This window comes from Cervus canadensis, chromosome 2, assembly GCF_019320065.1.
Source record: "Cervus canadensis isolate Bull #8, Minnesota chromosome 2, ASM1932006v1, whole genome shotgun sequence".
NCBI classification, from domain to species: domain Eukaryota; kingdom Metazoa; phylum Chordata; class Mammalia; order Artiodactyla; family Cervidae; genus Cervus; species Cervus canadensis.
Window position 1 is genome coordinate 75,717,560 of NC_057387.1, and position 17,133 is coordinate 75,734,692.

Consider the following 17,133-nt stretch of genomic DNA (forward strand, 5'->3'; position numbering starts at 1 on the left):
AAAATATTCTAAGTATTTGTGAGATGGAAATCCTTACTGTCATCTCTACTTACTATAGGAGAATGAGTTTTAGATGAGATGAAGTGACTTACCCAAAATAGGAACAGTTGAGATGTGAATCTAGGATTATTTTTGTGCACATCATATGAATTTCACCTCAGTAAAAAATAATAAAAATTTGTACATTGATGATTATTAACTACAAGTCCATACATTTCTGAGGTAGTTAGGAAGTGGGGGCTATTTTTTTTTTCCAAGGTTAATAAGACAGTCAAGTCACTGAAGGCTGCAGAACTAGAATGTGGGACTTTGCAGGTTCTCTGACTCCCAGGCCAGGGGTATTTTTCTGCCCCATTATTTCCTGCCCTTACATTGATGCACAGTGACAGAGGAGAGATGAATATAATCTATAAAGTCATTCCTCTATGGCCAACACTCCTCACCATCCAGAAAACCAGAAGAGAAACAACTAGGAGATACGGTGACCTCTTTAGTGAGTTCTGGAAGGAAAAAGGAAAAAAAGGTGACCTTCAAAAAAATCACAAACCCTTTAAGAAACCCAACTTGATCCTGTATTTTCCTAAAATTAAATTATTTGCAAAGAGGAAGAAATTCTACAAGATTAGGCAGTTTAGAAATAGTGGCAATAAAATAAGATTCTAAAAGAATTAGCTGGGTTTATCTTTTCTATTTTACTAACTGGGCTCCTTCAACTTGCTCCTTCCTGGTTGCACAGAGGGAGAAGGAGGCTCAAAGTGGCACTTACATTCACATTATCAGGATGTAAGAACTTCAGGGCAGCTTAGATTTGCTGGCCTTTCATCCACTTTTCCATTTATTGCCAACAATAACACCAAGAAATATATAAAGCAGTGGTTCCTGAAACTCTAGGACATAGCTACAAAACTTCTGTGCAGAAATGGAACCAGTGCGCACACACATACATTCACTCAGAGTGAATGAGTACAGTGTATATTTGGGGGATGATGAAAAAGCTTTGGGTATAGATACTGGTGATGATTATACACTATTATGAGTGTATTTAATGCTGCTGAATTGTACACTTAAAAATGTCTAAAATGGTATGTTTATGTTATATGTCTTCTATCATAATAAAAAAATAGGAGTGAAAATACATGGTTAAACTCTGAAGTCCATGCATGAATCAAAATATACAATGGATTCATGTTTGTTTAACTTAGATTCAGAACATCTGGTTTAGATGATGCATCTCACTGGTCTCCAGGACTTCACTGTCAACAGCATGACTTTATTTCCTCAAGGTGGATACTAGCTAAGAAGAGGCAAAAAATTGACACTGAACACCTCCTCTGTAGTCCTGAATAGGAATTCTAACACTATGAATGCAGGGCTATCGGCTATGCTTTGTTTTGAGTCAAATCCTCTGCTAAAACTGAAACTAAACACAGAGTCCTATTTTAATATTCTGTGCATGGGGTCCCAAAGGGTCGGACACGGCTGAGCAACTAACACTTTCATACATACCTACATATGCAAATACTAAGAAACTGCTATTTAATTATTGCATATGATTGCTGTCAACCCATGTGGTTTCTAAGTATAAAAGTTAATCAAAATAAAGAATGATGCCGCTCAGCAAAATAAAATCATCCTAGAAACAGCCCATTTCTGTCACCACCACCTTTATCTCCAAACACACATCACATAATAAAAAGGTAAAATGGCTGAGTTCAGGATTCAAGGAACAGAGACGCAGACAGAGATCCACTCCTGTGAGTCCCTACACAAAACTGGTCTTGTGTTTGGTCTCTTCCAACAGCTGTATCCATGGAAGCCTTGGCCATCTACATTTATTAAAATAAGACTTAATTGCAGACCTAGCCATCCACTGGTCTGGAAGGAGGAGAAAATGATATCAGTCCTCAGGGATAGGAAGATGAGAATCAAGAACACTTTTCTAAGTCATGCAACAATGTGATGCAAATCAGCTTGCAGTGTTAGTGTTGGGAAGAGAAAGGATTAGAGACTTAGAAAGAGATACAGACCTATCGAAAACAGAGCTATGCTGAAAATTCTAAGGCTGCGGGACTGTCTTCCTGACATGCACCTGAGGGTTGAGTGAAGTCAGAGGGTCCAGTTCCATTCTGTGGAGTTCTGGGACCATCTATAAAGGGCTAACGATGTACTGCAGTTCTGTCTTTTAGGGGAAAGAATTGGAATTGACATGCAGAAATCCTTGCCTTAGCAAAGTCAGGTGAAAAAAGAAAGAGTGGGGCTGTGGAATGAGTGTCCTGTCAGGGAGTGGGAGCAGCTCATGGATGAGACAGTGTGTCTCCCCTGGTGGCAGCATGGTTCTCACAGAAGAACAGTGAAAGATGAGCTAGAGGCACAGAGGCCAGATCATGAAGACATGTGTAAGACACCCTCTACAGTTTGCATGGAGGAGAAATAACCCTACTCCTTTCACCTAGACGAGATTTACTCATGCTTTGGGGTCCAGCTCTCACTGCTGTCTCCCTTCACTAAATTTTCTCAGTATGTATTGTAAATATTATTTCCATTTGTCTTGAGAACATCCTGGCTTCTTTTTCCAACTAGGCTGAAGTGCCTTGAGAACAAGAATCAAATTTTTATTCGATATCCACATATTCAACAATACCTGGCACATTTGATCATCTGAGAAACTTATCCTAGCCAGGCCAGGCATCACTCTAGGCAGCAAATTAAAAAGCGTGCTCCCTGCTCTTTGACCCAGATAACCACAACGGTGTGATACCTCACCTAGAGCCAGACATCCTGGAGTCCGAAGTCAAGTGGGACTTAAAAAGCATCACTACGAACAAAGCTAGTGGAGGTGGTGGAATTCCAGCTGAGCTATTTCAAGTCCTAAAAGATGATACTGTTAAAGTGCTACACTCAATATGCCAGCAAATTTGGAAAACTCAGCACTGGCCACAGGACTGGAAAAGGTCAGTTTTCATTACAATCCCAAAGAAAGGCAATGCCAAAGAATGCGCAAACTACCACACAATTGCACTCATCTCACACACTAGCAAAGTAATGCTCAAAATTCTCCAAGCGAGGCATGAACAGTACATGAACCGAGAACTTCTGGATGTACAAGCTGGATTTAGAAAAGGCAGAGGAGCCAGAGATCAAATTGCCAACATCCATTGGATCATCCAAAAAGCACGAGAGTTCCAGAAAAACATCTACTTCTGCTTTACTGACTACACCCAAGCCTTTGAGTGTGTGGATCACCACAAACTGTGGAAAATTCTTAGAGATGGGAATACTAAACCACCTTACCTGCCTCCTGAGAAATCTGTACGCAGGTCAAGAGGCAGCAATTAGAACCGGACATGGAACAACAGACTGGTTCCAAATTGGGAAAGGAGTATGTCAAGGCTGTATATTGTCATCCTGCTTATTTAACTTCTATGCAGAGTACATCATGAGAAATGGTGGGCTGGATGAAGCACAAGCTGGAATCAAGATTGCAGGGGGAAATATCAATAACCTCAGATACACAGATGACACCACCCTTATGGCAGAAAGAGAAGAGGAACTGAGGAGCCTCTTGATAAAAGTGAAAGAGGAGAGTGAAAAAAAACTGGCTTAAAACTCAACATTCAAAAAATGAAGATCATGGCATCTGGTCCCATCACTTCATGGCAAATAGATGGGGAAACAGAGGAAATAGTGAGAGACTTTATTTTTGGGGGGGCTCCAAAATCACTGCAGATGGTGACTGCAGCCATGAAATTAAAAGACTCTTGCTCCTTGGAAGAAAAGCTATGACAAACTTAGACAGCATATTAAAAAGCAGAGACATTACCTTGCCAACAAAGGTCTAGTCAAGACTATGGCTTTTCCAGTAGTCATGTACGGATGTGACAGTTGGACTATAAAGAAAGCTGAGCGCCAAAGAGTTGATGCTTTTGAACTGTGGTGTTGGAAAAGACTCTTGAGAGTCCCTTGGACTGCAAGGATATCCAACCAGTCAATCTTAAAGGAAATCAGTCCTAAATATTCATTGGAAGGACTGATGTTGAAGCTGAAACTCCAATACTTTGGCCACCTGATGCGAAGAACTGACTCCTTAGAAAAGACCCTGATGCTGGAAAAGATTGAAGGCAGGGGGAGAAGGGGATGACAGAGGATGAGACAGTTGCATGGCATCACCGACTCGATGGACATGAATTTGAGCAGGCTCTGGGAGTTGGTGATGGACAGGGAGGCCTGGCGTGCTGCACTCCACAGGGTTGCAAAGAGTAGGACATGACTGAGCGACTGAACTGAACTACTCTTTGAGGGCAAGTGAGAACAGCCCAAGGCAGGTGTTCCATGTTCAGTTTCTGGTTCCTTTGGTAAGACTGCTAAGTCTGGTCACAAAAATATGTGCTTATACTAATTGATGCCTTTCTTTAAATATCTTTATAGAGATTGCTTTTATAAATCATGTATGTATATATGCATAATCACATATGCATATATTCATGTGCATGAATACTTCTATAATGATATTATATCTTTATTTACTTCCAGAGGGAAAATTTTCCAGACTATCACAAATATTTCAAGATGAAATAAAATTCCTATGGAATATTATGCAGGATGTTTCATGGTCCTTCAATTATGAAAATAATGGCATTTGTGTATAACTGAGTCACTTTGCTATAAAGCAGAGATTGGCCCAACACTGAAAATCAACAAAACTTCAATGAAAAAAAAGAAGAAAGAAAATGATGGCACTGAGCTTTTAAACCAAAAAGATCAATTCAAAAGATTTGCTGAATTAGAAATAAAATATCTACCCACATTTTTGTGGATGCCAATTTACTTGCTCTCAACAAGGTAATAGATAGAATAAGAGTTGGAAGATCAGTTAATTATAGTGAAATTTGAAAGAGCTGCATTTAAAATCTGTTACAGAATGGGAATTTAGAGCAAACCACTTGAAAACAGCTTTATCAGCCCTTCTCAGAGAGTGGTCCCCAGGGCAACAGCAGAAGCACTATCCAGGAAGGTGTGGGCATGGCAGCTTCTCATCCCAGCCCTCTGCTGAAGCAGAAGGGCCAGGTCTGGGAGTTTAAAAGCCCTCTTGGAGATTCTGATGTACATTAAATCTTGAGAACCACTGGGTGACCTCTTACCTTATTTGGAAACACTCTGAGAAAAGAGAATCCTTCACAAAATTCTCCCTTATCTTATTGAACATTAGGCTAAGAAGTGGTCTAAGAGAGCATACAGAATAATTTCTAGATTTTACAGATCAGGAAACTGAGGCCCAGAGATTATTAATGGCAACTAAAATTTGGAGCAAAATGTTTTCTGGCATCAAAACTGAGATCCTTGATACATAGTAAACACAGCCAGATATTATTTTGCATATTTGAAATCAAGTTTCACTTTCACAGGACTTCCCTGGTGGTTCAGACAGTAAAGAATCCATCTGCAATGTGGGAGACATGGGTTCGATCCTTGGATTGGGAAGATCCCCTGGAGAAGGAAATGGCAACCCACTCCAGTATTCTTGCCTGGAGAATTCCATGGACAGAGGATCCTGGTGAGCTATAGTCCATGGTGTCACAAAGAGTCAGACATGACTGAGTGACTAACACTTCACTTTTACAGGGTCCAATGTGTAAAAAACCCTTTCTATTTATTAAGAAATCCAGATGCAGCTGCAGAACCAATCACAGCTAAAGGCTAAGTTGAGACATTTGAAAGTGTTCTTGAGAGAGAAAAAGCCTTATTATTTTAGTGAGTAAATCGAATTCAGTGGCGAGAAATATTAGACTTGGCATCAGATTCAAACCAAAGCCAGCTCTCATTGATCCTTAACCAGCCTGAAACTAGAACTCTTTCTCTGCCCAGTCCCAAAAGCTTCTTGAGAGGATGCATCAGTTTTCCAGGTAATACTGTCAGCCCAGAGTAATGGCTAAGAACCCATGCTTATCATCCTGGGCAAGTTACCTCACCTCTCTGGACCTCAGTTTCTCCATCTACTTCAGAGGACTGTTGAGGGAATTAATCATATATTGCATGTCAAGTTCCTGGCACACTGCAAATGCTCTAAAAATGTTGCTGCCGGTGTCACCACTATAAATATGAGCAATCGCATCACCAGACCCACAGTGTGGACTGTTGACATGCTTTACCTCACTTATGAAAAATGTGCCTCTACCAAAAGTCAGAAAGCTATCTCCATTAAAATTGGTGTGTCTCTACTGGTCCCACCACACTGCTTCAATGTGACGCTAAGGCAGCAATAAGGAAGGGTGAAAGGCGCCATTAGTGCCCCAGTATAAGGGTCTCCAACTGCCCTACGGAGCAGTCCAGTCTTCACTGAGCCACACAGCAACGTGCCCTAACAACCGAGCAACCAGTCACAGCTGATTTGAGGCCCCCAAATAGCTGGTACCTCATTGACAGAGAGACTTTCCTGCAAACGTCCTCACCCAAGGAAAAGCTTCAGAATATCTTATAGTAGCCTAATTCGAATTTTACAGATAGAGAAGTGTAGACAGTATATAGTTTTTCAGCTCCAAGTGCCTAGGGGCAAAGGCTTTGAGCATAGCTCTTTGAGGGTAAAATACCCTGTTACGTCTTCAACCTTGTGATCAGGTCTAAAATTCCTTACCCTGCTGTGAAACTTGGCAGTTCGATAAGACTTGGGCGACAGATTGTACACCGTGTAGTGGTCAAGATGCCTGGAATCCAAAAAGCTTCGAATATCATCAACCTGATTCCTGAATCCTATGTCAACACTGTCCAGAGGAAAGGACATCACTGGGAAGGTTAACACAGAAAGAAAATCGGTTAAACAGGCCTGCTGTCACAATGCGCAACAGTTGAGAGTTGAGCCACTGAGCCGTCAATAAACGTGAGGAACTTACCAATAATCCTGGAGGTAACGTAAGTGAAGTCTAAATCTCCCTTCGTGTAGCTAAAAGCAAAACAGGAAAGGGCATTCATTAAAATGATCCAAATATCCCAAGATCTCGCTCTCAGTCACCTGCACATCATATCCTGGGACATTTCCATCCGGTAGCCATATTTTGATTTCCCTCAAGGCCATCTTCTCTCTAACAAGGAAGCATTGCTGACAGAAGACAACCCACACCCTCAGGAGCCCACATCTACCCCTCCAAACGGGGCACCCCAAAACCCTTTGTAGATGCCACTTCATGAACAGAATCTATCTCAGAAGAGAAAACACTGCTTATTTATTAACACTGATTGTCTCAGCCTCTTCACCTACAGGAAAACAGTTCCCCTAAGTGTCAGCAGCAAGGGGGTGGAAGAGGAAGTCATGGCGGAAAAACAAAAGACCTTTTTTTGAGGCCTATAAGGTGCTAGTTGGAGATTGAAAGTAAAGGATAAAATTATATTTGAACAAAAATTAAAATGCTGATTAATATATTGCACTACACGTATAGATTTCTGCTTTAAAACTACATATGGTAACTAAATGGCAACCCACTCCAGTATTCTTGCCTGGAAAATCCCATGGACAGAGGAGCCTGGTGGGCTTCAGTCCATACGGTCACAAAGAGTCAGACACAACTCAAGTAACTTAGCATAGTATAGCACACTATAACTTAAAGGAACCCTAGAACTTTCTAATTCCTAATTTTGAAAAAAGAATTCATATGGCCCGCTTGTAAAAGTTTCATACAGGGGAAGGGTAGGAAACTTCTCCCAGTAAATAAATTTTAAAGGGCTATTAAAATATAAAAACCAAATTCTGTTTTGAATACAATCCATAAGTACTGCTTACTTGGATTGCATGTGCATTATTATCTCACTTAATTCTTTGAACCACTAAAGACAGAAATCTTGGGGGGCTTCCCCGGTGGCTCAGAGGTTAAAGTGTCTGCCTCCAATGTGGGAGACCCAGGTTCTATCCCTGGGTTTGATCCCTGGCTCCAGAAGATCCCCTGGAAAAGGAAATGACAACCAATTCCAGTATTCTTGCCTGGAGAATCCCATAGACAGAGGAGCCTGGTAGGCTAGAGTCCATGGGGTCGCAAAGAGTTGGACTTAGCAGAGTATAAAAGTAAAGCTCCAAGAGGTTAGTTAATGTGCCTTAGGTTAACAAGGGCAGGTACTGCATTAGAATCCAGGATGATGGATTTGAAAGCCAGGGATGGTAACCACTATCCTCTCATATACCAGTGAGCCAAGTCTTCCTAGCCTATGCTTGTAGCTTCTCAAAGACTCAATCTGATGACTTCAATGGCATTCCTCAATCAGACCCCAAGCAATTACATCACAAAATTGAGAGTCTTTGAGCCAGATAAGCAGTTGGCAGGTAACCAGATCCTCTGGGGGCGCAAAGTCCATTAACGTACAGGGAAGGACGCACATACCTGGTAACAGATTGTATAACTCTGGAAGACGTGTCTTTGAGAGTGTCTTTCAAGTTGTCCTTTAGGTTGCTAAAGAGCCTCCCTGCCCCTCCTTTCACCATGTCAAAAAGACCTCCGCCATAGCTGGGCTCCATGTCTGGAGACGAGGTACCTGCCAACCGAAATCAGAAAAAGAGGTAATAGCAGAAAAAGAGGTAACGGGTTTCCCAGTGGCTCGATGGTAAAAAAAAAATCTGCGTGCCAATGCAGGAAATGCAGAAGATGCAGGTTCACCCTCTGGGTCTGGAAGATACCTGGGAGAAGGAATCTCCCAGGTATGGCAACCCACTCCAGTACTCTTGCCTGGAGAATCCCATGGACAGAGGAGCCAGGTAGGCTACAGTCCATGGGGTCACAAAGAGTTGGACACGACTTAGCAATTGAGCACGCACACACATGCATGCACATGCACACACACACACACAGAAGAAACCAATCTCTGTTCCTGGAACATACACAGACCATCTTTGGGAGTCTGGGACAGATATTTCTGCAAGTTATGTCACACTCCCAGAACTTACTGACTGATCAATAAGTGCTGCCGCTCCTCAAAGGAGACCAAGGAAACTCCCTCCCCAAGTCCCTGAGCAGAAACCCCCAGAGCTGCACACATCCAATACAGTAGCCACAGGTGCCGACTGAGCACTGGAAATGCGGTTAGTCCACACTGAGACATGCTGTGAGTATTAAATACATACCCAGTGTCAAAGACAGTAAAAATGATGTAAAATATACATTTTTTACAATGATGACATGTTAAAATGACAGCATTTTAAGATATGCTGAATTGAAGATTATACTATTAATTTTATCATTTTTTACTTTTTAAAATATGTGAACACTAAAAAATTTTAAATTGCATATGTGGCCTGAATTAAGCTTCTATCAGGCCGTGCTGAGGAAGAAAGAGCATCGGTTGACTGAGCAGTGAGTTGAGGGCCTCCTCTGGCCACTGATGGAGTTAACATTGCTAGAAGATGCCTTCCTTGGCTATCCCATAAGGTAATAGCTCAATTCCATCCTGGGAAAATACCTTCTGAAGGGCCTTTATAACAGCTTTTGGGCCTGAGGATGCACAGAAGGTCATCATTGGTGTTATCTGCCCAGTTTGTCAGGTTCTCCTCCCTGACATTTCCATAAAATTGTACTTTCTGTTCTTTGTGATTGGCTCTAGTCCAGAGTTTCTCAACCTCGGCATTATTGAACTGGGGCCAAATAAATACTTCTTTGCTGCGTGTGTGGTGGTGGAAGGCAGTGGGGGTGTGAAGCCTGCCCTGTGCATCGTAGGGCGTTCAGCAGCATCCCTGAGCTCTAGTCACTAGAGTTCTCCCAGTGGCACCCCCCACCCCCAGTTATGACAGCCAAAGATGACCCTTGTTGTTCAGTCCCTCAGTCGTGTCCGACTCTCTGTGACCCCCATGGACTGCAGCATGCCAGGCTTCCCTGTCCTTCGTCATCTCCTAGAGCCTGCTCAAACTCATGTCCATTGACAGTGATGCCTCGCCACTGACAAAATCAGCTTAGCTTGAAAACCAGCACTCGATGATTTGTGAGTGGAAGTGTTATGTATCACTTTCAGGATGGAGCATGAACTGTTAGTTCTCGTTAGTTCTCATTCTCATATTCTCTCTCTCTCTGCACAGCAGCTGGCAAGGTCTGAGACTGTTTCCTCTATCCAGGACTCCTGGGGCCCAGAGTAAGGAGCTGGTGGCAGAGCTCTCAGCTGACCCTTGATGAATATGTGGCATGAATGAGGAATATCCCTTTATGACTAGAAGCTACCCTGATCCCATCTGGGGACTGTTTCTTACCATAGCATAACTTAGCTTATCAAGATTGATCCATGAAGGAGGTAGGAATCTGTGCAGAGGAAGCTAATATAAACAACAGCCAGGCAGGTTGTACAGACCAGCAGGCACGAGTCTGAGTCCCTCTCACCTGGGTTCTGGCTCAGCCCTGCTATTCCCAACTGTAAGAACTTGGAAAGCCTTTCTAAGCCTCTTTCTTGCTATCTATAAAATTTGGGTAAAAATAATGCCTACTTCATCAGAAAACATTAAATGAGTGTATCTTAAACTATTAGCATAGTACCCACTATATTAAGGAGTCAACAGATTGCAGCTATGCTGTTTTTATGCTGCACCCTGAAATTCCCATGTTGCTATTTTTTTCATCTTTGTTCACTTTTCAACTCTATGATGACAAAGGGCAAGAATGGCATCTCTTCTTTTTTTTTTTTTTTAAATGCAGTATCTGTTGTATACTTCAAAATATGTTAAGAGGATAGATCTCTGGATCTCAGGTATAGTAGAACACAGGAACTTATTTAGCTTACAGGAGCAAACCTCTGTAACTCTGACTCTGTTGCTGACTAAGTTTCCCTTCATACCTCCCTCAGGACAGGGGGATGGATGCACATCTATGTTCCAACCTGATCAGTTATTTTAAGTGACAGGTAGATACATGCATGTGGACAATGGTTAAATGTGTCTGTGGAAAGTCTGGAGAGAAAATTTAAAAACAAACAGAAGAAGAAGATGGATCTCATGTTAAGTATTCTTACAAAACAAAAAGCAAGCCACACAAAAGAACACAGGAAAATTTTTGGAGGTTGTAGTAATAGTATCATGACTATATGCATATATCTAAACTCATCAAGATGTATACATTAAATATGGTGATGTTTTATACATCAGTGATACCTCAATAAAACTTAAAAATTAACTGCCAGAAAAAGGAAAGTTGGAGGAGGAATTTATAGGTGAAAATGTCTTAAAAGACCAATCAACCAAGTACAATGCATGGAACTTAATCCAAACAAACCATATAAAGTTAATGACAATTCTCTAGTGGTCCAGTGGTTGGGACTCTTGAGCTTCCACTGAAGCGGACATGGGTTGGAGCCCTCATCAGAGCCAAAAAATTACATAAATAAATAAAAAGTTAATGACATTTATGGGCAATAAGGATTTGAACAATTAACTGGGTATTCAACATTAAGGATTTATTGTTAATTTTAGGTATAATAATGATATTGTAGTTATATTACATGTAGTCCTTATCTTTTATAATACTGAAATATTTATAAATTTAAAATTGCAGTGTTTTATATTTTTAAAAACAGAGAATAATAAAATATTCATGTAATAAAACCCTGAATTGTTAACACATACAGCACTATTTGCTAGGTATTATTTTAAACATCTTACCTATGCTCACTCATCCCAGAAGCATAATTATAAGGTAGATAATATTATTTTTCCATTTCATACATCAAAAAAACCGAGGCACAAAGGTTAAGCCACTTGTCTAAGGGTGGTATACAGCTAATCGGCTAGTAAGTCTTGGGCAGAGTTTGGGATTTGAGCCCTAGGCAACCTGGACAAATGTATCCCTCTTTATTCTCCTAATACTATCTTGAATTTGATATTTATCATTCCAAATAATTTCTTTAAACTTTTCTTACATATGGAGGTATCCATAGGTAATACATTAACATTGCTTTTCATGTTTTCAAACTGCATTCTCCTTAACACTTAGTATGGTCAGACTTTAGCATTTTTACCAACCTGGTGAATGAGACAACATCTCCTTTTGGTCTTACTTGTGGTTTCCCTAATTATCAGAAGAGGAGGTATCTTTTGTTGTGTTTACTGGCCAGGTAGTTGTTCTTTTAAACCATACTTCACTATGTCTACTAAACTCCTATGAGCTGCAGGAGTTCAAACACATACCTATAAATACATGCTGACTGTGATGTGCTTATCCCTTGATCACAAGAGCTTTTGATGGCCAAGTCACCATTAGCCATCTATTTGAAAACAAGGCTCTATTAGAAATTGCAAAGAACAATCGATGAACAGACACATGAATAAACACTTGTAATGTCTACCACTTACCGAGTTCTCTCAAGCACCAGAAACTCCACTTGGACTTTTATGCTAGTACAGTTTCACGCTGTGGGAGATGAGGAGGGTGCTTACTATCCCCATTTTAAAGGCAAAGAAACAGAGGCTCAAACAGGGGTAGCAACTCACCTAAGATCTCAGCTAATGAGCAACAGAGCCAGGGAGTCAAACCCAAGTCTGCACCAAAGTCTATGCCGCTTCTCCCATCTCACACTCCCCCACAGCCCCATTCCAGTCCACAGTTTCAACAGCTGTATTCAGGGGGATCCTCACCTGCCTCACACATAGCCATCCCTCTCCAATTCTTTGCTCCTCTCCACCTCCCATACGTCTGCCTTTCATCTGGCTGCTCTCAGCAGCCGCTGTCCTACCAACAAGCCCTCTCACAAATCACTGCATCTGTCAAGACCAACCAAACCAATCTCATTACTCGGGCAGCTGAGCCTCTGTCGCCCCACTGCTGCACAGCCCTGCATAATTGCCAGGAGCCAGTCCAACGAGCAGCTCCTCACAGGCGAGGGCTAGGGCCACAGATCTAAGAATGTTCTCTTGTGTTCTGCCTCTGTAAGAAAAAGGCCATGTTATTTCCCTTTAAACACACTCACACATAAAAATCTGCATTGCGTTTTCATTTTAAATACAGCAAGGATAGAGCAACATATGCTGATAAATCCCCATTTCCATCCCAAGTTACCATTCCAGCCTGAACACCCTTCTCATGTATTATTGTTCTAAGAGATGACACCAAAGTGATTATTCAGACCTCTCTCTGACTCTCAATTTCATGCTGGAATAGAACTCCAAGACATCAACCTATTAAAAGATATAAATATCCTTGATTATCTAAAAATCAGGCTCTTACCATCACTCAGGCTGCATGCTCTGTTCATTAGAGCCTTGGAACCCTGCAGAAACCAGAACCATCTGGCAGAGCTACAACGTCTGTAACCTCTATCTACCCAAGTTATATGTCAAACTAACCAGGACACAAAAAAGAAAAGAAAGACACTATCTGACGTTACAGGGCTTTGAGGAGGGTATTTTGGCTTTCCCTAATGAGCTATGTGAGTGTCAGAAGCACAGAATCTCAAAAGGATTTTGGAGACTCAGCTTGTTAAGAGGAAAAGCAGAAAGTCTTCGAAAAGAGACATAACAAAGAGAGAAACAGTGACATACAGAAGGAAGACAGTGACTAATAGATCAGGGGTTGACAAACCACAGTCCATGGGCCAAATCCAGTCTGCTGTCTGTTTTTACACAGTCTGTGAAATAAGAATGGCTTTTACCACTTTTAAGTGATTGAAAAAAAAGTCAAAAGAAGAATAATGTTAAACACAGTTAAAAACTACATGAAGGTCAAATTTCAATGTTTATAAGTATAGTCTTAGTAGAACACAGCTATATTCATTCATTTACACAGTGTCTATGGCTTCTTTCATGCTACGATGGCCAAGATGAGGAGTTGTCATAGAGACCTTATGGCTCATAAAATCTAGTGTACTCACTATCTGGTCTTTTATAGAGAAAGTTTTTTAATCCTTGCACTAAATGGTTGAAAGAGTCTGCATTCTTAGGAATCCAGATCTTGCCACCTCTAACACTTTTCTAAATGCTTCATGCAAAGAACACACACCCTGGGTGTAGAACAAGTCTTTGGAGATTTGAAGATCTAAGAGGGCGGGAGGTCAGAGTTGAGAGAGCATGAGAATGCCACCAAGGAGAAAGAGTCCAGGTCTGTACCCCTAAGGCTCCAGGTAGGATCCTGTTATGTGATGTCTTTTCATTATAAAATCTAATCCCACCCAAGATAAGCACAAGAGAACTGCCCTTTGCCCCCGTGTCACGTCTAAGGATGTGATAAACAAGTTTTTCTTGGGACTCCTAATGTTTAGGAAACTAGAAACAGCATCCTATCTCCCCCAAGTCATGAGAACTCACCGTGGCTATGACTTGACCTGTTCTTACTCATGGAATGACATCAAATTTATCTCTCCTGGGAGAGAGTCTCTTCCCACAGGTCTATTAGTCAGCTGTTTGCTCATTTCCTTATGCTAAGTATCAGTCCAAAAAAGATTTGAGATGATCAAAAATGGGCTCAATAAAGGACAGAAATGGTATGGACCTGACAGAAGCAGAAGATATTAAGAAGAGGTGGCGAGAATACACAGAAGAACTGTACAAAAAAGATCTTCACAACTCAGATAATCACAATGGTGTGATCACTCACCTAGAGCCAGACATCCTGGAATGTGAAGTCAAGTGGGCCTTAGGAAGCATCACTACAAACAAAGCTAGTGGAGGTGATGGAATTCCAGTTGAGCTATTTCAAATCCTGAAAGATGATGCTGTGAAAGTGCTGCACTCAATATGCCAGCAAATTTGGAAAACTCAGCAGTGGCCACAGGACTGGAACAGGTTGGTTTTCATTCCAATCCCTAAGAAAGGCAATCCCAAAGAATGCTCAAACTACCGCACAATTGCACTCATCTCACACGCTAGTAAAGTAATGCTCAAAATTCTCCAAGCCAGGCTTCAGCAATACGTGAACCGAGAACTTCCACATGTTCAAGCTGGTTTTAGAAAAGGCAGAGGAGCCAGAGATCAAATTGCCAATATCCACTGGATCATCGAAAAAGCAAGAGAGTTCCAGAAAAACATCTATTTCTGCCTTATTGACTATGCCAAAGCCTTCGACTGTGTGGATCACAAGAAACTGTGGAAAATTCTGAAAGAGATCGGAATACCAGACCACCTGACCTGCCTCTTCAGAAACCAGTATGCAGGTCAGGAAGCAACAGTAAGAACTGGACATGGAACACAGACTGGTTCCAAATTGGGAAAGGAGTATGTCAAGGCTGTATATTGTCACCCTGCTTATTTAACTTATATGCAGAGTACATCATGAGAAACGCTGGGCTGGAAGAAGCACAAGCTGGAATCAAGATTGCCGGGAGAAATATCAATAACCTCAGATATGCAGATGATACCACCCTTATGGCAGAAAGTGAAGAGGAACTAAAAAGCCTCTTGATGACAGTGAAAGAGGAGAGTGAAAAAGTTGGCTTAAAGCTAAACATTCAGAAAACTAAGCTCATGGCATCTGGTCCCATCACCTCATGGGAAATAGATGGGGAGACAGTGGAAACAGTGCCTGACTTTATTTTTGGGGGCTCCAAAATCAATGCAGATGGTGACTGCAGCCATGAAATTAAAAGACACTTACTCCTTGGAAGGAAAGTTATGACCAACCTAGATAGCATATTAAAAAGCAGAGACATTACTTTGCCAACAAAGGTCCGTCTGGTCAAAGCTATGGTTTTTCCAGTGGTCATGTATGGATGTGAGAGTTGGACTGTAAAGAAAGCTGAGTGCCGAAAAATTGATGCTTTTGAACTGTGGTGTTGGGAGAAGATTCTTGAGAGTCCCTTGGACTGCAAGAAGATCCAACCAGTCCATCCTAAAGGAGATCAGTCCTGGGTGTTCATTGGAAGGACTGACGCTGAAGCTGAAACTCCAGTACTTTGGCCACCTCATGCGAAGAGTTGACTCGTTGGAAAAGACCGTGATGCTGGGAGGGATTGGGGGCAGGAGGAGAAGGGGATGACAGAGGATGAGATGGCTGGATGGCATCACCGACTCGATGGGCATGAGTCTGAGTAAACTCCGGGAGTTGGTGACGGACAGGGAGGCCTGGCGTGCTGCGATCATGGGGTCACAAAGAGTTGGACACGACTGAGTGACTGAACTGAACTGAACTGATAGTTATTTAGAATTTAAAAAATAAATGTAGTTTTCAGCTCAGTTCAGTTTAGTTGCTCAGTTGTGTCCGACACTTTGCAACCCCATGAACCGCAGCTCACCAGGCCGCCTTGTCCATCACCAACTTCTAGAGTCTACCCAAACTCATGTCCATTGAGTCGGTGATGCCATCCAACCATCTCATCCTCTGTCATCCCCTTCTCCCCCTGCCCTCAATCTTTCCCAGCATCAGGGCCTTTTCAAGTGAGTCAACTCTTCACATCAGGTGGCCAAAGTATTTGAGTTTCAGCTTCAACATCAGTCCTTCCAATGAACACCCAGGACTGATCTCCTTTAGGATGGACTGGTTGGATCTCCTTGCATTCCAAGGGACTCTCAAGAGTCTTCTCCAACACCACAGTTCAAAAGCATCAATTCTTCTGCACTCAGCTTTCTTTATAGTCCAACTCACATCCATACATGACTACTAAGAAGACCAGAAAAATGTTAAGGCTGGTCTTAACTGCCTTAATGTGACTAGAAATATAAGAAAAGTAAGTGTGGGTATTTTTCATAAACATCTAATTGATTTGTTAGCTGTGAACAAAACACCTTGAGAAACATCGTGAAATAAGAAGGCAGATGTTGACAGAGGCCTTATCTTGTAAAGTCCATAATGCACAGTAGGCATTCCCAATATATGCTTTCACTGCTAATGCAATATATATAATATGCTCATGACACTCTAGGCTGCATATAATTTCACTTGGTTACCCCTAAGAAAGGATGTTCCTTCATAAAGTACCGTCACCAAAAGAAAAAGAAGGTATGCAAATATTTATGCAAAAAGATGTTCACTGAGACTTCCGTGGTTAAAAATCTGCCTTCCCATGCAGGGGACGTGGGTTTGATCCCTGGTGAGGGAACCAAGATCCCACAAGCCATGGGGCAACTAAGCCCATTTGCTGTAAGACAGCCTGAGTGCTGAAACTAGAGAAGCCTGCAAGCTGCAGGCTGCAATGAAGACCCAGTGCAGCCAAAAAAAAAAAAAATAGATGTTCACTGAGTTACTGCTTACAATGGCAAGA

General features: G+C 41.7%; 1 protein-coding gene across 4 annotated transcripts in view; it reads right to left on the reverse strand.

Annotated features, from left to right (window-relative positions):
* DNAJC6 (DnaJ heat shock protein family (Hsp40) member C6) overlaps positions 1-17,133 on the reverse strand; it is a 170,630-nt gene that overhangs the window by 50,867 nt on the left and 102,630 nt on the right. For all 4 annotated transcript variants that reach the window (XM_043461065.1, XM_043461066.1, XM_043461067.1 and 1 more), the window contains 3 exons: positions 8,361-8,511; positions 6,885-6,934; positions 6,629-6,777 (listed from right to left, as the gene is read on the reverse strand). In XM_043461065.1, the coding sequence (XP_043317000.1) occupies positions 6,629-6,777; positions 6,885-6,934; positions 8,361-8,511 (350 nt within the window). The remainder of the gene's footprint in view (positions 1-6,628; positions 6,778-6,884; positions 6,935-8,360; positions 8,512-17,133) is intronic.